A 25,629-nucleotide genomic window follows, 5' to 3' on the forward strand; every position below is an offset into this window, starting at 1 on the left:
TGTGCCAACTTTAAGTACATTTAAGTCGTCATTGGACAAGCATATGGGCGCACATGGAATAGTGTAGGTTAGATGGGCTTCAGATTGGTATGACAGGTCGGCGCAACATCGAGAGCCGAGGGGCCTGTATTGTGCTGTAATGTTCTATAATGCAGGCAGTAACTGACCTTTCGACTCCCCAAAGCCTGCCCACCAATTACAAAGCACAAGTCAGGAGGAGTATAATGGAATATTCCCCACTTGCCTGCATGAGTGCAGCTCCTACAACACACAAGAAACTTGACACCATCCAGGACAAAGCAGCTCACTAAACCAGGAGCACATTCACTCCCTCCTTCACCACTGCTGCTCAGTAGCAGAGAAAAGTTGTAAATGGTGCTGAATGTACAAGTATGTGTAAAATATAATAAAAACCAAATGCGACAGACAATTCTATAGAAATTGCTACCTACAAGAGAATGATAAAATTAAGCATGTAGTACAAAGTTTCAGTTTGTATGCAAAAACATGAAATGTAATATATCACTTTTGTAGCAGCTAAGTAAGGAGGCTTTTTTTTAAAAAAGTAATTACCCCAACAGGATTATTCAACATCTAAATGCAAGCGAACCATCCATGTACAAAGCAGATATAGAATCTAGATAGAACTCAAGACAGGTTCGATATCTTTCACATTCTTTAAAGTAGCATAAAATTGAATTGGGTGAATATGTAATGTCTGCTGATGTCAACTTGGTAAAGCTTTCAATATTGTAAAGTTAGTGAGAAATCAGTTTTCTTACAGTTGTGTCCCGTGCTTCAAATCCTGAATCCTTGAGCTCAGGTTCAAGAAAAATGAGATATCCACTCATGACATTTGAAAACAAAAACAAAATACTGCAGAAAGTCAGCAGGATTTGAACTGCGGTTCAGAAGAGGAGCTATATTGGACTCAAAATGTTCACTCTTTTTCTCAAAAGATATTGCCACACCTACTGACTTGCTCTAGCACTTTTTGTTTGTATTTCAGATTTCCAGCATCTGTAGTATTTCACTGTTGAGAGGCAATTTAAATCAAATTAAATCATACCAATTAACTAAACCATACCAGTCACTTAAGAGTTATAAAAGGCAGAGATTTTAGTTACCTGTTGAGCTAGTTCTGCAACCTGTGCATCTCCATTTCCCACCATTGCAGCTCTTTTAGGTGCACCAGACACAGGTTTTGGAGTTGTAACTTTTGGTGTTGGATGTACTTTTTGAGTAACTGTAATATTTATAATCATATAGTTTAAAATAGTTACAATCAAAAATTGACATTGTTATTAAACTAATATTGACAATAAACGGTATATCTTGCATCTCAGTAGTTGAGAGTTTTAAGCCCACAGCTACCAAACACGATGTATGGTTTTGACCAGGTTAATAAATGAAGTACCACTATCATATTCTTTTTCCTTAAAAATTTGACAGCTTAGAACACTTGCCCTTGTATTAGATTAGATTAGATTAGATTACTTACAGTTTCTTTACTCAGAGAGTAGTAAGGGTATGGAATGCTGGAAACAGTGTGGAAACAGGCCCTTCGGCCCAACAAGTCCACACCGCCCCGCCGAAGCGCAACCCACCCATACATTTACCCCTTACCTAACACTACGGGCAATTTAGCATGGCCAATTCACCTGACCTGCACATCTTTGGACTGTGGGAGGAAACCGGAGCACCCAGAGGAAACCCACACAGACACGGGGAGAACGTGCAAACTCCACACAGTCAGTTGCCTGAGGCGGGAATTGAACCCGGGTCTCTGGCGCTGTGAGGCAGCAGTGCTAACCACTGTGCCACCGTGCCACCCACAAATTGATACTCAAGGATATGGATATTAAGCACATTAGGTAGTTACAGTACAAGGGAGTTTTGAGGCGAAGTATATGCCTCAGATGGATCTCAGCTATGAAGCTGAAGTACAACTTCCTTTCCACCAACATAACTAATGAGCAGAGTTAAGCCTTTTAGATACTAATCAACAAAGTGCTTCATTAGCCTTACTTAGGAGTAATTTTAGCTGAGCTGCAAGATTTAGTACATTTCAGTGGCTATCATTTAAAAACCTTGAACCTGGACAACCCATTTCTCACAATCAACAGAAACGAGGAAGAAACCCAACTTTCTACAGGCAAAGTAATTTTGGTGAGAGATGGTGAACATAAAAGGCAAATTCACATTTACATTGTGATAATAAGTGGAGAAACAGTGCAGAGAAGGTAACCTTACATCCAACTAATAAACCAAAACAAAATGCAACCGGTGACTGGAGTGGAGTTCAGCTAGCAACAAAATACAATTGCAATTCAGGCTCAACACTTTCGTTATACCTACCCAGGTATTCTAAATTTTCAGTTTTTCTTCAAACTATGTTAAGGTGGTACAAGTTTAGAGATCAAGTTTTAGGTTCATTTACAAGGATAACCAATGCTTTCATAACAGAAAGCTGTTTCAGGATATATGGTGGAACATCAATTATCCATTTTCAAGGAGTCAGAACTCCTTGTGTGTTGCATATGGTTTCCCAGAGCATGAAATTTCATCAAAAGCCCCCTCGTTGACATTTGCATTGAAAGCAGGTGCAAAGGAGTGTGAAGGTAGTGTTCTTTGGGCTGCAAAATTAAGGGGCTGGGGGTGTCTGCAAGAGCATTCAACACTGCACATTGGCATTTATTTATGTTAACAAATGACAAATTCCATAACGCTTTCAAAATTTGCAGCAACTAGCTTTTTCATGGCTAGTCTTTTATCTCTATTCAATGGTTAATGGAGGTTCCACTATAATTATGTCATAGTGCAGAGCCTGGATAATTACTGCATGGTATTTTGATTTAGGCCTGAACTGCCTCTTTTCTTTCTCGAAAAATAATGTGAATAAACTGCCATCTGGTGTGCTAAGTAATCGCCAGGAAAGATTTACCAAATCCAAGACATGTGCTGAATTCCATGCTTACTTTCAAAACCAGTGTATATACAGCATAAAGCAATTTTTTTTTCTTCTGCAAGTACTAAAAAAATTGTACCAATATTTGGTCTTGTTAAATTTGTTACAGAGAATATTGATTTCATAGTCTTCCTCTCTGGTGCTGTAGTATTTAAAATTTCATCTGTAATTTACAGAGCAGATAATTATCCAATATGAATAGCAAGGCTGCCCACAAATCTACATCATGTTCAAAATATGCCACTATTCTGTTCAAAATGTTAAGCTTCTCCTCAATTCATTGGCACAAGGGAATGGATTCCAGTTACTTAAGTATGTCAGCCAAAACTGATATTAAACATAACGAACAGGACTCTTCCACCATGCACTGAAACATTTCCAAAAAAATAATTTGCAATAAGATTCACTTGTGGAGTTTGACTACATTCAAGAGTTACTCATTTTTAAAAGTGAGAAAGATTTGAATGGTATTGATCCGCTGGTACATATGAAACTGCAAATAAAACAATAAACTGCACAAGATGGAAAAGCTGAATCTTCCACAACATTACAGGAATGTTAACAAAACGTTACAAACAGGATTTTTAAAAGGACAGTTCATTGCAAGAACTCCTTGTTTTAAAAAAATATCAGAAGTCAAAATCCTCATGCAACTGAAAAATATATAGGTACAGCACAACCTTGATTATCCAAACATCAATGATCCAAATTTCAGATTATCCATACAAGATCTCAAGATCCTGTAAAAATGGCATTAGGCAACTTAGCATTCAGTTAGCAGTTAATAAATGCATGCATTGCTGCATAACCGAGAAATGTTCAATAACTGGCACGTAAATAACTGATCTACTGTAAATAAGCAGTAATCAGTTAAATGGCATTATGGTGTGCATTGCTGGATAATTGAGAAATGTTCGGATAACCGACACTTAAATTACTGCTTGTTTATGATCAGATCGATTATCTGAACGATCAATTATCCAAACAAGGTACATCCTGCCCATCTTATTCGGATAATCCAGATTCTAACGTAAACAGTAATTTATTTTTGAAATTATTCCTGTATATGCCTTCTCCCTTATTATGTAACTTATGTCCCCTCCAACACAATGCAATGAGGTACAGACCCCATTTAAAATAAGAAATTGTAGATGTTTTTACTAAGGATTCAAAATACACTTTAAACAGCCTTAGATGCTTCCCATCAAAATTGGTTTCCTCGTCTTCAATAAAGAATGAGTACAGCCACAAAGTCAAATCTATAAAACCAGAGACAAAATCTATTAACTTGCAGAATGTGACACCTAGTGGCAAAACACATCATTTTCAGTAGGAGACACAATTATAGCTAGAACAACTTTCAACAAGTTATACTCAACTTGTACTCTGTACATTTTAAAAGATCACAGCAACTTGCAATTTGAAGTGAACTACAAGTTTCACACAAGTTGTAAATGTACTAATATTTGAAACATGAATGTTTTGTAGAAATCAAGATAAAAAGGCTCAGTACACAAATATGAAAGTGATACATATTTCCTGCACATTAATTACAACTTTCATTTGTAACTTGAGATTTTAATAAAGTTAAAAACATCCTTAGGCACTTCAGAAGTGTTACCCATAAAACCTACAGTGTTCTACAATTAGGGATTCTGATAGGTCACTAAAGCTTTGTCAAAGAGTTCAGTTTAAGGAGTGCCTTGAGGAGGAGAAACAGGGAAGCAGATAGGATAAAGTATAAGCAACCAAAGACATGGTCAATGTAGAACAATAAAAATATCAACACTCAAAACTGCAGCAAAACAGACAAGGCTGGAAACTACAGAGATAAAAGGATTCTAGTCCATGGAGAAAAATGAATAAGATAATTTTTTTGAAAGTGAGATGTTTTCAGATTGGGGCCATTAGAGACTAATGGAGAATAAAGATTCCAGGTGAACAGGACTTAGGGTGAGTAAAGGGACAGATACCAAGTGTTTGGTAAGTAATTATTTTTAAAAATTACATTCATTGAGCAATAACAAAAATATTAAAGTATATTGATGAATTGTTAAAACTTAAATGTTTTGCTGTCACATCAAGTCAATGACTTGCAACTCAACAGCTCAACACAATCACTAATGTAATGTAACAGTCAATTTATTTTACTTCACAGCAGTCAAGTGCATAAGTGAGTGTGATCTTGCAAGACTAGATAAATAGAATTAAGTCTAGGCATTACATTTACTGTACCAAGTATTAACGGAGGCTCCACATATTTCTTACCCGAATCACTCTAGGCTTAACTACAAATATCAAGACCATCACTCCAGTAAGTAATGCAGGAGTGCTGTACTGTTGCTGATATCAACTTTTAGATGAATGTTAAACTGAAGTCCCATCTATCTGCTTGGGTGAGTGTAAAAATCCCATTACACTATTTTGAAGAACAGCAGGGGAGTTATCCCCAGTGCTCTGAAAAATATTTCTCGCTGAATCAATATCAAAGAGTATCCAGTCATTGTGGGCATAAGCCCTTCTTCAGGAATCCTGAAGAAGGGCTTATGTCCGAAACGTCGATTCTCCTGTTGCCTGGATGCTGCCTGACCTCCTGCGCTTTTCCAGCAACACATTTCCAGCTCTGATCTCCAGCATCTGCAGACCTCACTTTCTCCTCAGTATCCAGTCATTACCTTACTATTCTTTGAGAAACAAATAACAAAGAACTCTGGGTAGAAATTACTCATACTTTCTCCCTAGATTACAATGGTAACTGCTGTCGATTGCACTTCATGGATTGTAAAGACAGACAATGACTGCAAAAAGCACTATGTGAATCTCACTTTCCCATGCAGTACTGAGTCCTAACTTGTCTCCCTTGAGTAAATGCTGCAGTAGTATTTTGAAGAGTATACGAATTTTGAACCTGATGTCCTCAACCTTTATACTCTACCATCATCATTAAAAGAGAATACCTAGTTCATTTTCACGAAACTGTATACCAATAAGCTGCTATATTTCCTAGGTCATAATGGCAACCAACATTTCAAAAGTGTTTATTTAGCCATGAAGCATCTTAGGATATCCTGAGATTGTGCAAGGTACTACACAAGTCAGTCCACAGAAATGGTTGCATGTGTGGAAAACCTCTTGAAACTATCAATTCTTTCTGTGAGCCTTGTCTAACTTCAAGGAGGTAAGTTTAATAATCTAAAGGAAAATATGATCATTCCAGAAATGTGTTTGAACATAGAATATTACAGTGCAGTACAGGCCCTTCGGCCCTCTATACTGCACTGACCTGTGAAACCAATCTGAAACCCACCAAACCTACACTGTTCCATTTTCGTCTATATGCCTATACAATGACCATTTAAATGCCCATGAAAGTTGGCGAGTCTACAACTGTTGCAGACAGTGCGTTCCATGCCCCTACAACTGAGTAAAACAACTACCTCTGACACTTGTCCTGTATCTATTACCTCTCAATTAGAAGCTATGCCCCCTTGTGCTAGCCATCACCATCCTCGGAAAAAGGCTCTCACTGTCCACCCGATCTAACCTTCTGATTACCTTATGTCTCAATTAAGTCACCTCCCAAACTTCTTCTCTCTAACAAAAACAGCCTCAAGTCCTTCAGCCTTTCCTCATAAGACCTTCCCACCATACCAGGCAACATACTGGTAAATCTCCTCTGAACCATTTCCAAAGCTTCCACATCCTTCTTATAATACAATGACCAGATCTGCACGCAACACTCCAAGTACGGTCGCACTAGAGTTTTGTACAGCTGCAGCATGATCTCATGGCTCCAAAACTCAATCCTTCTTCTAATAAAAGCTAACACACCGTATGCCTGTAAGAGCCCTATCAACCTGGGTGGCAACTTTGAGGGATCAATGTACATGGACACCAAAATCTCTCTGCTCATCTACACTACGAAGAATCTTATCGTTAGCCCAGTACTCTGCATTCCTGTTACTCCTTCCAAAATGAATCACCTCACATTTTTTCTGCATTAAACTCCATTTGCCACCTCTCAGCCCAGCTCTGCTGCTTATCTATGTCCTTCTGTAACCTAAAACATCCTTCGGCATGATCCACAACTGTACTGACCTTAGTCTTGTCACAAATTTACTAACCCATCCTTCTACGCCCTCATCCACGTCGTTTATAAAAATAGCAGTGGACCCAAAACAGATCCTTGCAGCCTCAACTCCAGGATGAATATTTCCCATCAACCACCACCCTCCGTCTTCTTTCAGCTATCCAATTTCTGATCCAAACCACGACATCACTCTCAACCTCATGCCTCCATATTTTGTGCAGTAGCCTACCATGGAGAACCTTATCAAACGCCTTACTGAAATCCATATACACCACATTAACTGCTCTATCCTCATCCACCTATTTGGTTATCTTCTCAAAGAACTCTAAAGGTTTGTGAGACATGACCTACCCTTCACAAACAGTGTTGACTATCCCTAATCAACTTATTCCTATCGAGATGATTATAATTCCCCTCTCTCATAACTTTTAACACTTTACCCACAAGTGAAGTAAGACTCACTGGTCTACTATAATCACCAGGGTTGTCTCTACCCCGCTTCCTGAACAAGGGAACAACATTTGCTGTCCTCCAGTCTTCTGGTGCTATTCTTATTTGATTGTAAAATAAATCCAAGTATCTAATGGAAGATGTATAACAATTTGATGGATAATCTTGAAGAATCATTGGCAAACATCAAGTATATAAATATGGTGAAGAATAAATCAGATCACTAGAAGGAGATAAATTTAAATTAACTTGGGTATAGCATAAAATGATCACCTAAGCTATATAAAGTCTGTTCAGCATGTAATCAGTTTTGTAAATACTTTAAACGCATCACAAGAACAAGAGCAAAGTAACTCTCCAGTGGTTAGTCATACCTGACACATAGGAAGATGGTCATGGTTGTTGAAGGTCAGTCTTCTCAGCTCTAGGACATCTTTGCAGGGGTTCCTCAAGAAAGTGTCTAGGCCCAACTATCTTCAGCTGCTTCATCAATGACCTGCCCTCCAAAAGGTCAGAATTGGGGATATTCGCTGATGATTGCACAAAATTGAGTAACACTTGCGACTCCGCAGACACTGAAGCAGTCTGCAACCAAATGCAACAAGATCTGGACAATATCCAGGCTTGGGCTGACAAGTGGCAAGTAACATTTGCTCCACAAATGCCAGGCTGTGACCATCACTAACGAGAGACAATCTAACCACCGCCCATTGACATTCAATGGTATTACCATCACTGAATCCCTCACTATCAACAACCTGGAGTTATCACTTATCAGAAACTCAACCAAATAAATGCAGTGGCTACAAGAGCAGGTCACAGGCTAGGAATTCTGCAGCGAGTAACTCACCTCCTGATTCTCCAAAACCTGTCCACAATCTACAAGGCACAAGTCAGGAGTGTGATGGAATATCCCTCACTTGCCTGAATGAGTGCCGCCCCAACAATACCAAGAAGCTTGACACCATCCAGGTCAAAGCAGTCTACTTAGATTAGATTAGATTACTTACAGTGTGGAAACAGGCCCTTCAACCCAGCAAGTTCACACCGCCCCGCCGAAGCGCAACCCACCCCTACATTTACCCCTTACCTAACACTACGGGCAATTTAGCATGGCCAATTCACCTGACCTGCACATCTTTGGACTGTGGGAGGAAACCGGAGCACCCGGAGGAAACCCACGCAGACACGGGGAGAACATGCAAACTCCACACAGGCAGTCACCTGAGGCGGGTATTGAACCCGGGTCTCTGGTGCTGTGAGGCAGCAGTGCTAACCACTGTGCCACCGTGCCGCCCGTACTTGATTGGCACCACATCCACTCCCTACACCAGAAGTGATTACTATCTACAAGATGCATTGCAGTAATTCACCAAAGATCCTCTGACAGCACCTCCCAAACAGACGACCATTGCTCCTTTAAAGTGGTGTCACAGGTAGATAGGATAATGAAGGAGCCGTTAGATATGCTTTCTTTTATTGGTCAGAGTATTGAGTACAGGAGTTGGGAGGTCATGTTGCGGCTGTACAGGACATTGGTTAGGCCACTGTAATATTGTGTGCAATTCTGGTCTCCTTCCTATCGGAAAGTTGTTGTGAAACTTGAAAGGGTTCAGAAAAGATTTACAAGGATGTTGCCAGGGTTGGAGGATTTGAGGTATAGGGAGAGGTTGAATAGGCTAGGGCTGTTTTTGGAACATCGGAGGCTGAGGGGTGACGTTATAGGAGGTTTATAAAATCACAAGGGGCATGCTTAGGATAAATAGACAAAGTCTTTTCCCTGGGGTGGGGGAGTCCAGAACTAAAGGGTATAGGTTTAGGGTGAGAGGGGGGACATATAAAAGAGACCTATGGGGCTGTTTCACTCAGGAGGGTGGTACGTGCATGGAATGAGCTGCCAGAGGAAGTGCCGGAGGCTGGTACAATTGCAACATTTAAAAAGCATTTGGATGAGTATATGAATAGGAAGGGTTCGGAGGGATATGGGCCAGGTGCTGGCAGGTGGGACTAGATTGGGTTGGGATATCTGGTCAACATGGACGAGTTCTTTCTGTGCTGTATATCTCTACGACTCTATGACCACTTCCATCTCAAAAGATAAGGGCAGCAGATATATGGGAACACCACAACTTTCAAGTTCTCGTCTAAGCCACTCACCATCCTGACTTGGAAATATATCACCGTTCCTTCACTGTTGCTGGGTCAAAATCCTGGAATTTCTTCCATAATGGCATTGTGGGTCAACCCACAGCAGGTGGACTGCAGCGGTTCAAGAAGGCAGCTCATCACCACCTTCTCATGGTCAACTAGGGATGGGCAATAATAAAAAAAAATGCTGGCCAACCTATGACATCCACATCCCACAAAATGAATCGAAAAAAAAACAGGCTGTATAGGATACATGCGCTGCTAATGCATTCTTTTTTGGGGAAATCGCCTGCCCCTTAAGCTGGCATAACCAAGCCCAATGGAATTTAAAAAGGGTGAAAAACCTGTTCCCATAAAAAATGGCAAAGCTCACTGAAGTGTTACTGCTAAGATGTTCCTCTTCAAATATCAGAAAACTTATCTTAAATAAAGAAAGCATTTTATAAGTCAGAAGAGTAGGAAGAAATTATTATTCCTAGTAAAAACTAATTTGTATCTCTATTTTATAAACAAAATCATTAGCGATAATAGTTTGAAGCTATACCATAATAGCAAAAGGAGCAGAGTTGTTCCGTCGAGATTTCCAAATGATCCCACAGCAGGTCCATTGCTTTCAAATAGAACTGGCATTTCACAGCAGCCTTAGAGCCAATCTAATGCCACCTAACCCCTTTATAAAAAAAACCTTAAGTATACTACACTGCATTGATTGCCATCAGTTAATAAAGTCTGACAAGACGCTCAACTTTACTGCAAGGGTGGACAAAATGACCATGTGGTTGAAACACATGCAAAGAAGCTCATTCATCTGATGCTTGTGGGTTATTCATATCGATTATCATCACTATTTACCTGCAGGAAAGCTTCCAAAGATAGACTAACAAATTGATCATTAACTTCAATTCAAATGAAACTTCTTTTCTAACAATTCTACTGACTTCATCATTCATGTTCAAAATTCCACCAATGCACTGTCAGGAAGATGGTAGTTGAAAGTTTAGGTGTATCTAATTAAAAACTCAAAAAAGATACTTGGAATACATTGACCAAATATCCAAATCAAATAAATGAAACAGCAATGAATATGATCAATTGGATTTGCTTATTCATAACGTTATCTTCAACAATATGAACAAGGGGGAATCCAAGATCACGCTGCAAAGCTCCACACCACAGCGAAAGCAGAACGAAGTTTTAAAGAGTCCTACCCAGATCAGTGTGATATCCTTGGACTCTGAAAAGGTTGTGGAGTCCCAGGAAACTGTCAGAGAGCAACTTACCTCAGTTTCACCATCTAGGGATGCCGAAGAAGGCAGGCCAAGCCTGCGGCCCAGCCTGCGAGATCCTCTATGTCCTACCAGGTCCTGGTCTCACGAGATGTTGGGCAAGCAGATAGAGGAGAAGCTGACCTCGATCTCGATCATGCTTCAGAAGCATGAACGCAATGAGAAGAGCTGGGAGACCTGGAGAAAAGGACTGATGAGGTAGAAAGCAGGGTCACAGTGGTGAAAGCTGATGCTGATTCCTCCATGGATAGGATCCAGGCCCTCGAGACACAGGTATGTAATTTGCTTGACTAGGTTGATGACCTCGAGAACAGAGGCAGGAGAAAAAATATTCGGATCATCAGGCTGCCAGAGGGCAAGAAAGGTGAGCGACCAGTAGAATTTATTCAGGACTGGTTGACAAAATTCCTTAACTTGGAGGCTGGAATGAGGAGGTTGAATATTGAGGGGGCTCACCGGGTCACTGCACGGAGGTCAAATTTGGACCAACGTCCTTGTCCTGTCTTGGTGTGGTTTCATCACTACAGAGATAAGGAGAGAATCATGAAAGCTTCCAGAACCCATGGGAAGGATCCGAAGGCCCTAGTTTACAAGGGCTCTCAGATCACGTTCTTCCAGGACTTCTCAGTGGTGGTGATCCGGAAAAGACAATCCTATGACGGCATCAAGAAAAGACTGAGGGAGCTAGGGATCCAGTACTCTGAGGTATCCCGCAGTGCTTCGGATCATCTTAGATGGATCTGTATACCTCTTTAACACAGAAGGCAAGAGACTTTGTGGACAAATTAACTTAATCTGAATAATTTAGTATGTACAAATAGTAGTGTTGTTTGGGTATGCCTCTACTTTTCTTCCTTAAAAAAAAAGGAAGCCCAATCGGGATTTTCTTTTCCTTTTTTTTGTTGGTAACAATCTGGTCTAAACTATGCTTGGGAGCGGTTGGGATGCATACTTTCAATTTCTATAGTTATATCAAAGGATGGGTGGGGTACATTTTTTCCCTCCCAAAATTTCTTTGTTCAGACTGTGACTTCATGGTGCATTTTCTTTCTTTTCTGCTCGTGTTTGTGGTGCGACTCTAGATAGGAAGAGAGAAAACAGTTGGGATGGCTAGATGCCTACTTACAGGCAGTTTATGCCCAGTTCAGGTATTTAAATGTCCTGGCTGCAGTATGGGCAGCACGATGACAAGTTGGGTTTTGGGATGTGTAGATGCCCCTTTGGGCGATAGGGGGGGAAGGGGGGGTGGGGGGAAAGAGAGTTCCCCTATTCAGGACCATTGACGCTTTATTTGTTGGTTTTTTTTGTGTACATAGTCTTTGATAGCTTTGCAGGTTTGTTAACTGTAGTGGTTTTAGTTTATGTAGATTTTATGTTCGAAGTATCGTGCAACACTAAGGCTGAGCGATTTGGAATTCAAGTTCACCTTCGCTGGAATCTAAATATTACTGCAGAAGGTTATGGCTAATGACTTGATTACATGGTATACCTAGAACATCGAGGGGAGTCACTCACCAATTAGGAGGAAAAAGGTACTTTTGAGTCTTAGAAAGGAGAAGGTGGCTATTGGTTTGTTACAGGAGACACACTTGGATGATAGGGAGCGTTTGAAATTACATCAGAATGGCTTTGATCAGGTTTACTTTTCATCTTTTAATACCAGAAGTAGTGGAGTGGCTATGTCGGTCAGGAGGAATCTCCCATTTAAGTTACTAGAGTGTGTTAAAGACACACATGGGAGGTTTCTAATCCTCAAAGCCCTGATAAATGGGGAAGAATATGGTGTTAAATGTTTACTGCCCTCCGCCACATCCCCCAAGTTTCTGGTAGATGCGTTCTCCAAATTGATCAGTCTCGAGTCCCGGCATATCATTAGAGGGGGAGATTTTAACTGCCTTATGGATCCCATGGTAGACAGTTTGCCCAAAGTCCCCCCAATACCCTCTGTACAAACTAAACAATTAGTGGATCTGTGTGTGGTGTTAGGGTTGGAGGATGTCTGGAGGAGTCTCCACCCGACAGGCAGGGATTTTACAGTTTTTTTCCCAATCCACACTGACCCCCGGCCCACTCCCCCTACCCCCCCTTCTCCCCCTCCCCATGGCAACCCTGGACTTGGTGGCATCTTGTACGCTTGTGTAATATTACACAATCTCTGATCACGCTCCAGCGTACCTGTTAAGATTAAGGATGCTATAGTGGGCCTAAGGCACTCGTGAATGGATCCCTTTATCCTTAAGAAGTTTGTGGAGTACTTCTAAGGAATTCTAGACATTAATTCAGGTTCGGTTAGTAGCCCGTCTGTCCTTTGGGAAACTGCCAAAGCTTATGCCAGAGGATTAGTTATCCCGTACTATGCCACCAGGAAGCAGCAGAAGGGTGAGCAACGACATCTTCTTCAACACAGTTGAAGGCAGTCGAGAAGGCTTACTTTGACAGGCCCTCGTTTGCCAAGCCACAGAGGATTATGGCGCTGTGGACTGCACTGAATTCTGTGCTCACGAAGACAGCAAAGAAAGAGCTTACTTTCGCAAAACAAAGGTTGTAGGAGCATGGTGACAAACCTAGCTTATCTCGCCAGAAAAATACAGTGCCCCGCAAGCCATTACACCGATTAGGGAAGTGTCTGGAAACCTAACATCTGATTCCAAAAAGATTAATGCCAGCATTCCAGAGATTTTACTCTGAATTATACCAATCTCAGGGTTGTGAGGAGGGGCAGGCCAAGATGGAGCCCTTTTTCAAGGATTTGGGGCCCTGAGTGTGACCCCCCAAACAAGAGTCCTTTCTCAATGCCCTTTTATCACAGCAAGAGGTGCAGGAGGCTGTGAAAAAGCTTCAGAGTGGAAAGGCGCCTGGTCCTGATGGGCTTCCCAACGAATTCTATAAGGAATTTATAAGCTTGTTGTCAGGCCTGATGCTCAACATGTTCGCCTCCCACCATCTCTAAGAGAGGCCAATATTTCAGTTATTCTTAAAAAAAGGGAACATCCTAGAGGACTGTGCTTCTTACAGGCCCATTTCATTCTTAAATGTGGACTTTAAAATCCTCTCTAAGACTCTTGCATTAAGGCTGGAAACTGTTCCCTTCTATTGTTCAAGAGGACCAGATGGGCTTCATAAAGGGCTGCATTTCCTCCAAAACTGCTACAAGGCTGCTTAATGTAATTCAAGCATGTCAACAACAGTCAATACAGGGACTGGTGATTTCTCCAGATGCAGGGAAGGCATTTGACTGAGTTGAGTGGCCGTACCTTTTCTATACTCTGGAGCGGTTTAGCTTGGGTGAAGCCTTTGTAAGATGGGTAAAGGTTCTCTATCGTGACCCTCTCACTATGGTCATCACCAATGGGGTACAATCAAGCAATTTTAGCACTTTTAGGGGCAGCCTACAGTGCTGATCCCTTCCGCCATTGCTTTTTACATTGGTGATTGAACTGTTGGCGGAGGCCATTCATAGGGATCCTAATATATTGGCTCCAGAAGTGGGGTCAAAATACCATATGTCACATTGTACATGGATGATGTCCTCATTTTTTGTCAAATCCAGCAGCTTCAGTGCCTCGCCTGATACAATGAATCAGCTTGTTTGGCACCTTTTTGGGTTCAAGATTAATTTTGCAAAATTAGAGGCTGTGTGTATGGGTGGTTTGACAAAGGTGCTAGATCTTGAAAGATCGGGGGGGGGGGGGGGGGGGGAGGAGGAGGAGAGGAGAGGAGGTATGTATTTGGGCATATTCATTACTCCAGTTCTTGATCAGTTGTTTAAAGCTAATTTTGTTCAATTATTCACAAAATCAAACAGGAACTTCAAAGATGGGAGGCGCTTCTGGTCTCAGTCAGGTTGGATAGTTCTTATTAAGATGAATATTCTCCCCCGTTTGCTGTGCCCCATATGGATGGTCCCTCTGATTTTCGATAAGCAAACATTCAGGAGACTGAACGGCTGATTCAGCTCTTATTTGGTATCATAAGCGGCCCCTTATTAAAGTAGCTAAACTGAAATAGCCTCACAGACTGGGGGTGAGGGATTGGCTCACCCGGACATTAAAAACTAAGCTCGCTTTTATCTTACATGAGCTTGTGGGGACCCTATTTCAATATGGTTAGATATCAAAATCTCTCAGGCAAACTGCCCCCTTACGAGTTTGCTGTTTTTGGACAAAATGAGGACAGTTAAGGAATATTGCCATAACCCAATATTTATCAATACTGCGAAAGCATGGAGCGCAATTCAGCAGAGGAAAGGCAATATTGGCAAAACAGCTTTTCTTACATCTATCGTGAGTATACCATATTTTCAACCAGGGATGATGGTTTCAAGATTCAAACATTGGGTGGCCAGGGATGTGTCTTGCATAGGTGATTTGTTGAGGGAGACACAATGATGTCTTTTGATCAGTCAGTGCAGAAATGCGAACTATCTAGCAGGGACCTCTTGTTTTTTTTTCCCCCAAGTTAAGGAGTTTATTCAAAGAAAGCCTACACTTCTGACAGATCCCTACAAATCTGACAGAGAGAGAAGGGTGCTCAATGCTAAGAGTGCACTTTCAGTCAGCACTTTATATCATCAATTGAGGACAGTCCCTCAAATGAGTTTGATCAACTTTGCAGGGTGTGGGAGAGAGCTAGGCATTGAGGTCTTCTCAGAGGCATGGGAAGATATTTAGGAAAATGCAAAGAGATATCAATTTGCAATAGGACCCATGCTTTACAGTTGAAAATCCACTAGGTTCTGGATCGTTTGTCAAAATTTCAACCAAGAGTATCTTCAATATGCCCCAAGTGTAAAGTTAGTATGGGCACTCATTCATAGTAGGTAAAAACAATAACTGCAGATGCTGGAAACCAGATTCTGGATCAGTGGTGCTGGAAGAGCACAGCAATTCAGGCAGCATCCAACGTGCAGCGAAATCGACGTTTCGGGCAAAAGCCCTTCATCAGGAATAAAGGCAGAGAGCCTGAAGTGTGGAGAGATAAGCTAGGGGAGGGTGGGGGTGGGGAGAGAGTAGCATAGAGTACAATGGGTGAGTGGGGGAGGGGATGAAGGTGATAAGTCAGGGAGGAGAGGGTGGAGAGTATAGGTGGAAAAGGAGCTAGGCAGGTCGGACAAGTCCGGACAAGTCAAGGGGACAGTGCGGAGCTGGAAGTTTGAAACTAGGATGAGGTGGGGGAAGGGGAAACGAGGAAGCTGTTGAAGTCCACATTGATGCCCTGGGGTTGAAGAGTTCCGAGGCAGAAGATGAGGTGTTCTTCCTCCAGGCATCTGGTGGTGAGGGAGCGGCGGCGAAGGAGGCCCAGGACCTCCATGTCCTCGGCAGAGTGGGAGTTGAAATGTTGGGCCACGGGGCGGTTTGGTTGATTGGTGCGGGTGTCTCGGAGATGTTCCCTAAAGCGCTCTGCTAGGAGGCGCCCAGTCTCTTCAATGTAGAGGAGACCGCATCGGGAGCAACGGATCCCTAAAGGAGCCTTCCACATCCAAAGTTTTACCTGCACATCCACCAATATCATTTATTGTATCCGTTGCTCCCCCTCCCACTCTGCCGAGGACATGGAGGTCCTGGGCCTCCTTCGCCGCCGCTCCCTCACCACCAGAGAATTTCTCTAAGACAAGGCAGCCCCATTTTGGACTACCTGGACACAGATTTGTCCGCCACACTAGTAAGGGCTTTTATATAGCCATACTGGTTGTGCTTTAGGAGTCCAATATCCAGAGAGGGGTAGTGTGAACGTACGAATGTGTGCAATGTAATGCTCTCGATATTCGAGAGTTAGTGTTTTGTTTTGCTGAGCTGTATTATCATTTATTAGTTTGCTGTTAGTTATTATTTAGTTAAGTAGTTAGTTGGGGTTTTTATGATTTATATTTTTAAAAATTTATACATTTGTACATGAGGGCGATGTGGGTTTTTAAAATTTTTTGGTGTTCTTTCTTTGTATTGTTTTGAATTGTATTGTTTTGTATTTGTCATAATATTTAAAAAATCTAATTTTTCAATAAAAGTTTTTTTTTTTAAATGAAGCAGAAATAGGGCAATGCCCAAATATTTCACACCAAAAAGGAACACCTTGTAGCTGATGGCCTAGTAAACTAATAGAATGACACAAGTGGCTTCTTCAGAAAATGCTTCAGTGTAGATCATCTTTATACAACAAAGCGATCACACAGCTCAACATGCTTCGGACAGTTCTAAGCTATTTTATTTGTACCACTCCTTCGCATGATTTCCTCCTTTAAGTAATTATCTAATTCCCTTTTGAAAGTTATTATTGAATATGCTTTTGCCACCCTTACAGGCAATGCATTATTGGTAACTACTCCAAGTAATTTTTCCCTTTCAAATTTCCTTTTTTTTATTAAAAGAAACCAGTATTCCTATTTCCTCCACAGGTGACGAGCACTGAATAAAACAGGTCATTCCTTTTTACTAAAATAGTGACATATATGTTAAAAAAAATTAACCAATAGATTCCTCCTTATTTTATAAAAGAGATATAAACACCAAGATATAAGCATTTGAACACAGAATGTGCAGGTTCCAAGAGATTTGACATACTTGAGTCGCAAGATCAACACCTATGTAATTTAGTTTCAAACAGAGAGGAATTAAATCCAGGGAATAGGGGTCTCATCCACTGACCAAGGAGCTGGAGAAAAAACCCACACAACTACGTCACACATTATATCTTGCCTATTTAGCAGGTGCACATCTACTGACTATGTTGGGAGTCCTCAATAACATTGTTACCCGACTGGACCTGCGGCAGAGGTTGATCATGGGAACGCCAAAAAGAGAGAAAAGCATACTTACTTCACCAATCTACTTGCAGCAGATATATCTGTCTATGACAGTAACAGTAGGAGTGATCAGCACAGTGTTTGTGGACACAAATTCCAGTTTTCACATTGAAAATACTCTCCCTCATGTCACGTAGTACTAGATTAGGGGGAAAGGGGTGGTGGCTCTGTTACTTTCCCCTTTTTGATGCAGGCCCCTTTGTTCAAGGATGTATTTTTGAACGAGGGGTGACACAATCCAGACTCTCAAGCCCCAACAAACGTTAGGTTTATGGCTTCTCAAAGGGCAAACCCTCCCCGCCTGCCACTGATTGAATGCCAGTGGTGAAGGGATGAAGGCCCTTATGTAGGTCTAAACTGTGCACACCACAGCCTTAATTAGCAAACGATAAGAAAACCATTGATAAGCATTCCCATTCAAACATATTGGGGTCCCCACCTGCAAACATCCTCCCAAAGAGAAGTCCCACCTTCTAAACTTGCTGCGGGATGCAGGGATCAAGTTCATGTCACCCATTGTGCATTGCATTGCTTGAAGCCTTTGGTATTTGACATTAAAAGACGTAGGGGTGCTGTGACAAACTGTGACAATACAGAAATACTATATGTGCTAAAGCAACCAGAGAGCTAGAAGGTTTATAGAATATATGATAATCTGCTTTCCCCTTAAAGTTGATTAAGCAACAGACAGCAGAAGCTAGTCAGAGACAAATAGTTACACACAGTAAGCATTACTTGAAGTTCTCACTCCTGAGGAGTTAATGTAAATAAGATACCTTAGAAATGACCAGGACAGGTGATTAAAATCTGCTTCCATATAATGACTAGATTCTATCTTAACAGCAGATCCCAATATATTGTTGCATGGAAAGACAGCTTACATTTTCACCTACTTATAAACAGAATACAAACCTCGGCTAGAAAACCAAAATATGTGCTTACTTTATCTACCTCGAACCTTTGTCACAATTAAATCTGAATGTACGACTTCTGTCAACCAAATCAAAACTATAATTTGGAATACGTTCACAAAGTACTTCCATACTATTTCATTAAAAATACTGAATATATGAATTAATACAAACCTGTGGTTCCTGTACTGAGTGTTTTCTTGGGTTTACTAAAACCTTGATCACCATGATTGGGTGGTGGACCTGCTTCCTGACCTTGCCGGGCAAGTATGGGATCATAATCTTTACCATCGTAGTTTGCATCAAAGAATTTCTTGAACCACTGAACAAACTCAAAATTGTCTTGAAATTTCCCTTTTACTAGTTTATCAACAGGGATAATCTGAAAAATAAGAAAGGTGACATCCAATTTGACTTTTTGAAAAACTAACCTAGCCTTTTTTTAAAAATAGGTAGAATGGATCAGATAAACGGTTCAGGGTCAGCACGATTGAACAAAATGCACTGAATTCCTTGTTTTTGAAGTAAACAGTATAAAATTAATATATTTCCATTTTTAAGACAAAGTAAGTAAACAACTGTATTTGTATAAACATACTGAACACTAAACTATCCAGAGAAAGGTATTAAAAGGGTGTTCAAAAGCAGTGAGTCAGAGATGTAGAGCATGGAAACAGACCCTTCGGTCCAACCCGTTCATGCCGACCAGATATCCCAACCCAATCTAGTCCCACCTGCCAGCACCCGGCCCATATCCCTCCAAACCCTTCCTATTCATATACCCATCCAAATGCTTCTTAAATGTTGCAATTGTACCGGCCTCCACCACTTCCTCTGGCTGCTCATTCCATACACGTATCTCCCTCTGTGTGGAACAGTTGCCCCATAGGTCTCTTTTATACCTTTCCCCTCTCACCCTAAACCTATGCCCTCTAGTTCTGGACTCCCCCATCCCAGGGAAAAGACTTGTCTATTTATCCTATCCATGCCCCTCAATTTTGTAAACTTCTATAACGTCACCCCTCAGCCTCTGATGCTCCAGGGAAAACAGCCCCAATCCTGTCAGCCTCTCCCTATAGCTCAAATCCTCCAACCCTGGCAACATCCTTGTAAGTCTTTTCTGAACCCTTTCAAGTTTCACAACATCTTTCCGATAGTAAGGAGACCTGAATTGCACACAATATCCCAACAGTGGTCTAACCAATGTCCTGCACAGCCGCTACATGACCTCCCAATTCCTGTACTCAATATACTTTGAGGAGGATCATAAAGAAATTGGGAGAGGCAGCAAAAAGCACAACTACCACTGATGGCAGTAAGCAAGGGATCAGTGGATCATTGGTAAACGAGACCATGAACCAGAGAATCTAGAAAGGAATTTAAAGAGGTAGAATTAGTTGCCTACTTTCACAGGACAAACCAAGGGGTTAAATTGAAAAAGACCATAATTCTAAATTGGTGGACTGGAAGCTAATGTCAGCCACCAAGAAGAGAAGGGATAGTGAGCAGGGCTTGATGTAGGAAAGTATATTTGCAGAGTTTTGGTTGAATGGAAGCACAAGAGACAAATATGAAGGTGCAAACTACAAGAATAAGCATTTCAGCATGGGACAGGTTATAGCATTTGTTGAGACGGATAGCAGAAATGGAAGTAGGCAGTGTCATGATTGCACTTAGGTCAGGGCATTGGAAGTTCATCTCAGAGTCATATCATAAACAGAGGTGGCAAGTAATTTAGGTTAACCCAAGGCCATGGCTGGGATTGGTACTTAAATCTACAAAGCTAAAGAAAGATTAAAGTTTATTGATTTTGCCCATTGCTAGCTGGATGAAATCACAGTTAATCGAAGACTTGATATCTTACATGCAGTCTGGCAGGGCAGATACAGGTTGAGGGTTTGAGAGGGGACAAAGTTGAGAAACAGATGAAAAAACCCACAAAATTACATTTGAATGCTGCTTTGCAGTTTGTAAGGAATGTAACCATGATCAATTATTTTTGAAACATTAATTTCAAATAAGTCTGTTCAAGGAAGATATTTATGAACCATTGTTAATTGTTGTGGCAAATATTATTTCCATGTATCTGTCAGAGCAGAGATCATAGAAATAAAAATAGGTTATTTCATTCTGGCAATACAACAAACTGCAAGATAACCAAACAACTGGAGTGCAAGGAAATTGTAATGTAAAACTTACTTTGTCGACACCCATTCTCTTGAAGGCTGCTTGTAAAAGTTTAAAGTTGTGAATATATTCATGTTCCAGTTTAGCTTGAAATTTCACTTTTTTAAGTCCAACGCAACCAGGGAAAAGCATGTCCATAAACTGACAATATGCAGTACCTTCAAAACAAACATTTGACAGATTTAGTTTAAAATTAATGTTGTGGTATAGCTCCAGCACATCCGATTGTTTAATTGTGTTCCTTGAAAAACAATTAACTTTCACAGACAACTATCATTGGTCAGATACCAGGGCAATGGAAAAGGGAAAATAAGTCATTGAAAACCAGTAGGGGGGAGAAAACTTGATCCTTTAATCATCACTCTTCAGTTTTACACGCTCTGATATACACACATTTTTGTTTAGAGTGGCTGGATGATGAGCAATCTCAAAGTGAAATATTTCCCCACTCCCCCATCAATTAACTGAATTAAAGATCCTAAATGTGAGAAAGAATCCAATATGTACAGTTTACAATAGTGTTCACTTTGAATTGCGTTTCTTGTTCAAAAACTATGCTTTAAATACCTTGAAACAATTCAGCAGAAAAATAAGCACAACTTAAATGATCAGAACTTATGCCAGTGTTATCTTTAGAGGGCCAAGATATTTCTTCACCCACAAGGCAATCTCCACTGCCTTTCCTCAAATATCAGTAGACCCTGATGATTTTTAACTATGAAACTGGAGCTATTTGCAAGCGCTGACTTCAGAGAGACAGGCAGAGGATGACAGCCCATAAGCCAAGAGGGCAAGTCATGTCTCTGCCTGTCTGTGCTCATGGCCAGTTCAGTAAATTGCCAATACGACAGGGTGCATTGACACTGTCGGGCAAGTTGAGTTACAGACATGATCAGTGGGGTCAGAGTCACCGAGCGAGCAGTGGGTGTGATAGACAGTGACAAGGACCAGGTTGCAACTGACCTGTTTTCCCTTTCCTCCTTGTCCCTGCCGATAAAAACATACACACAAAGCAGGCTGGGAATGAAGGGAAACCAGGCGGAAAAGACAACTCACTTTCAAGTTCCACTTTTAGGTGAATTTCACTGAGGCTAGCATGATGTATGCCACAATAGTGCTGAACCAATACAAGTCTTAGTTAAGCTCGATTCCTTCACTCAGACTGGTTCCCACACCCTTCCCTAGTGATCAGGACTTGGAGCCTAGACATTTTCTCTCTCGCTCTACTTCTTCGCCAAAAAGGCGAAAAGAAAAAAATACTTTTATTTTAAAGTTAGCTCTGCTGCTTGGCATTTAACTGTCATTTTTATTAGATACTCATTTAAATGAGAACTTATTGCTTTGGAACGGTTTATTCTCCCTTTCCCTGATCTTGACAATTATTTCTAGGATATTATTTGTGTCTTCCACAGTGAAGACAGATTCAAAATTTAATTAAATTCACCAGCAATTCTATTTTTCATTATTAATATCCTCAAACACACTCTCTAGAGGATCAACAATCATGTGTTTTTTTTTCATTTTTAAAAGGCTGTAAAAGCTCATACTGGTTCCATATTTATAATTAATTCTCATGCTAAATTTTCCTTTTTTGGTACACTTTACATTTTGCCCATTCTTCTAACTTGGTACTACTCTTAGCAGAACTATTTTTTCTTGCAATTTGTTATTTTTAACCTCCTTAATAACCATGAATGTGTTGCTTCCCTGGAGTCTTTCTCACTAGAATGTATCTTAATGAAGTGATATGAAAATTTCTTTAAATGTCTGCCACCGTGTATCTTGACTGACTTATTCTTTAACGTAATTCCTCAATTTACTTCACCTAGCTCAGCCTTCACACACTAAGAACTGCTCTTGTTTAAGTTTAAAACACTCATCTTACTTTCTACACTTCTGCTGCTCAAACTGAATGCACATGTCAATCATTTTAGGATCATCTTTACTAGGAGGTACTCAATTAATTGCACCTTACCAGATCTTGAATACCTGCTTCTGGTTGACTCTTGAGAATTTTAAAATTCAAGTTTATATTTTCTCTCAACTTTTCCTTTGCTGTCACTGCCCACACTCCATTATCATTATCATCTCCTATCCATTGAAAATTCAATTCCATGCTGTAGCATTAGTCTTTGTAGACCAGATCACTAAATGGATATTTGCCTAGCACTCTAAGCCATTTATCAGATTGTGGGAGAAAACGCTTTCCCTCTTCCAATCTAGTTACCTGATCATCAACATGGTTAGTCAACACAAGTCAGATTAAATCTGGAACTTAACCCATTTTTAGGGCCATAAAACTTTTAAGATATCAGAGCAGAACTAGGCCATTTAGCCCATTGAGTCTGCTCCACCATTTGATCATGGTTAATAAATTTTTCAACTCCTGCCTTCTCCCCATAACCTTTGATCCGCTTACAAATTAAGAATTTCTTTCTTAAAACATCAGCAGCGACTTGGCCTGCGCAGTCTTCTGCAGCAAGGAATTCCACAGACTCAAAACCTTCTGCTTGAAGGAATTTCTCATCTCAGTTCTAAAACATCATCCCTTCACTTTGAGGTTTTGCCCTTGGGTCCTAGTCTTTCCCACAAACCAAACTGGCGGCACGGTGGCACAGTGGTTAGCACTGTTTCCTAACAGCTCCGGAGACCCGGGTTCAATTCCCGCCTCTGGCGAATGACTGTGTGGAGTTTGCACGTTCTCCCCGTGTCTGCGTGGGTTTCCTCCGGGTGCTCCGGTTTCCTCCCACAGTCCAAAGACGTGCAGGTCAGGTGAATTGGCCATGCTAAATTGCCCGTAGTGTTAGGTAAGGGGTAAATGTAGGGGTATGGGTGGGTTGTGCTTCGGCGGGTCGGTGTGGAGTTGTTGGGCCAAAGGGCCTGTTTCCACACTGTAATGTAATGTAAACTACCTTCTCCATGTTCACTCTATCCAGGCCTCTCAGTAATCTGTAAGTTTAACCCCTCTCATCCTTTCCAAACTCCATTAAGTACAGACCTAAAGTCCTCAACCACTCATGAGTCATATTGCACAGAAACAGACCCTTCAGTCCAACTCATCCATGTCAACCAGACATTCCAATCTGACCTAGCTCCAGTTGCCAGCGTTTGGCCTGTATCCCTCTTTACCCTTCCTATTCATGGCCATCCAGATGCCTTTCAAACGTTGTCAATGTACTCCTCTCCAAGACTTACTCTGGCAGCTCATTCCATCACGCACTACCATCTGCATGAAAAAATTACCCTTCAGGTCCATTTTAAAACTTCCCCCCTCACCTTAAACCTATGCCTCCAGTTTTGGAGGCACACACCCTAGGAAAAAAAACTTGCTTATTCACCCTATCCATGCCCTCATGATTTTATAAACTTCTGTAGGTCATCCCCCAGCCTCCAACAAACCATGGAAAAAAGCTCCAGACTACTCAGCTTCTCCCTATAACACAAAGCCTCCATTTCCAACAGCATTGCAAGTTTAACAACATTCTTTCTATAGAAAGTCGACCAAAAGTATATGCAATATTTTAACAGTGGCCTCACCCATGTCCTGCTCAGCCACAATGAGTATAGGACTTTAGGATCTCACAATGTTTTGAGCAATGAAGGCAAGCATGCTAAATGCCTTCTTCACCACCCAGTCTACTTGTGAATCCACTTTCAAGGAACTATGCGCCTGCACCAATATGTCTCTTTGTTCGGCAATACTCCCCAAGACCCTACCATTGACTGTATAAGTCTTGCCTGGTTTGCCTCACCAAAACGCAGCACCTCACATTTATCTAAATTAAACACCATCTGTCATGTCTCAGCCCATTGGTCCATCTGATCATAGTCCCATTGCACTCTGCAATAATCTTCCTCACTGACCACCACACCATCTCCAAACTTACTAACCATGCTTCCTATATTCATATCCAAATCATTTAAATATATAACAAAAAGCAGTGCACTCAGCACCAATCCTTAGGGCACATCGCTGATCACAGTCCTCCAGTCCAAAAACCAACCCTCCATCATCATCCTGTCTCCTACCTTCAAGCCAATTTTGTATCCATTTGGTTCGCTCCACTTGGATCCAATGTGATCTAACCTTGCTAATCAGTCTACCATGCAGAACCTTTTCAAACACTTTGCTGAAGTCCATATCAGCAATGTCTACTGCCCTGCCTTCAACGTTCTTTATCATCTCTTCAAAAAAATTCAAATCAAATTAGAGACATATGATTTACCATGCAGAAAGCCATGTTGACTATCTCTAATCAGTCCTTGCCTTTCCAAATGCATGTACATCCTGTTTCTCAGAATTCTCTCCAATAACTTACCCACCACTGAAGAAAGACTCACCGGTGTATTGTTCCCTGGTTTTTCCTTACAGCCTTTCTTAAATAATGGCACCACATTAGCCAGCCTCCAATCTTCTGGCACCTCACCCATGAGTGTCAATGATACAAATATCTCAACAAAGAGCCCAGCAATTTCTTCCCTGGCTTCCCACAAAGTTCTGGGGAAATAAAACTGATCAGCTTCCTGGGATATATTTACCTTTATGCATTTTAAAGACTTCCAGCACTTCCTCTTCTGTAATAAGAACTCTTTTCAAGACCACAATTTATCCAAGCTCCCTAGCTTCTATATCCTTCTCAACAGTACATATTAACGTGAAATATTCATTTAGTATCTTACTCATCTCCTGTAGTTCCACACGTAATGGCCATGCTGAGCGTCAAGGTGCCCTAATCTCTGCCTAGTTACACTTGTGCCGTTAATGTACTTATAGAATCTCTTCAGATTCT

At 41.1% G+C, this 25,629-nt stretch overlaps 1 protein-coding gene across 4 annotated transcripts in view; it reads right to left on the reverse strand.

The window, feature by feature from the left end:
- LOC122560173 (microtubule-associated protein RP/EB family member 1-like) overlaps positions 1-25,629 on the reverse strand; it is a 79,546-nt gene that overhangs the window by 20,915 nt on the left and 33,002 nt on the right. For all 4 annotated transcript variants that reach the window (XM_043710547.2, XM_087994839.1, XM_087994837.1 and 1 more), the window contains exons 3-5: positions 20,852-20,997; positions 18,827-19,034; positions 1,128-1,246 (exon numbers count right to left, since the gene is read on the reverse strand). In XM_043710547.2, the coding sequence (XP_043566482.1) occupies positions 1,128-1,246; positions 18,827-19,034; positions 20,852-20,997 (473 nt within the window). The remainder of the gene's footprint in view (positions 1-1,127; positions 1,247-18,826; positions 19,035-20,851; positions 20,998-25,629) is intronic.

Source organism: Chiloscyllium plagiosum, unplaced genomic scaffold, assembly GCF_037043375.1.
Source record: "Chiloscyllium plagiosum isolate Xiang-an unplaced genomic scaffold, Cpla_swu_hap1 HiC_scaffold_15, whole genome shotgun sequence".
NCBI lineage: Eukaryota > Metazoa > Chordata > Chondrichthyes > Orectolobiformes > Hemiscylliidae > Chiloscyllium > Chiloscyllium plagiosum.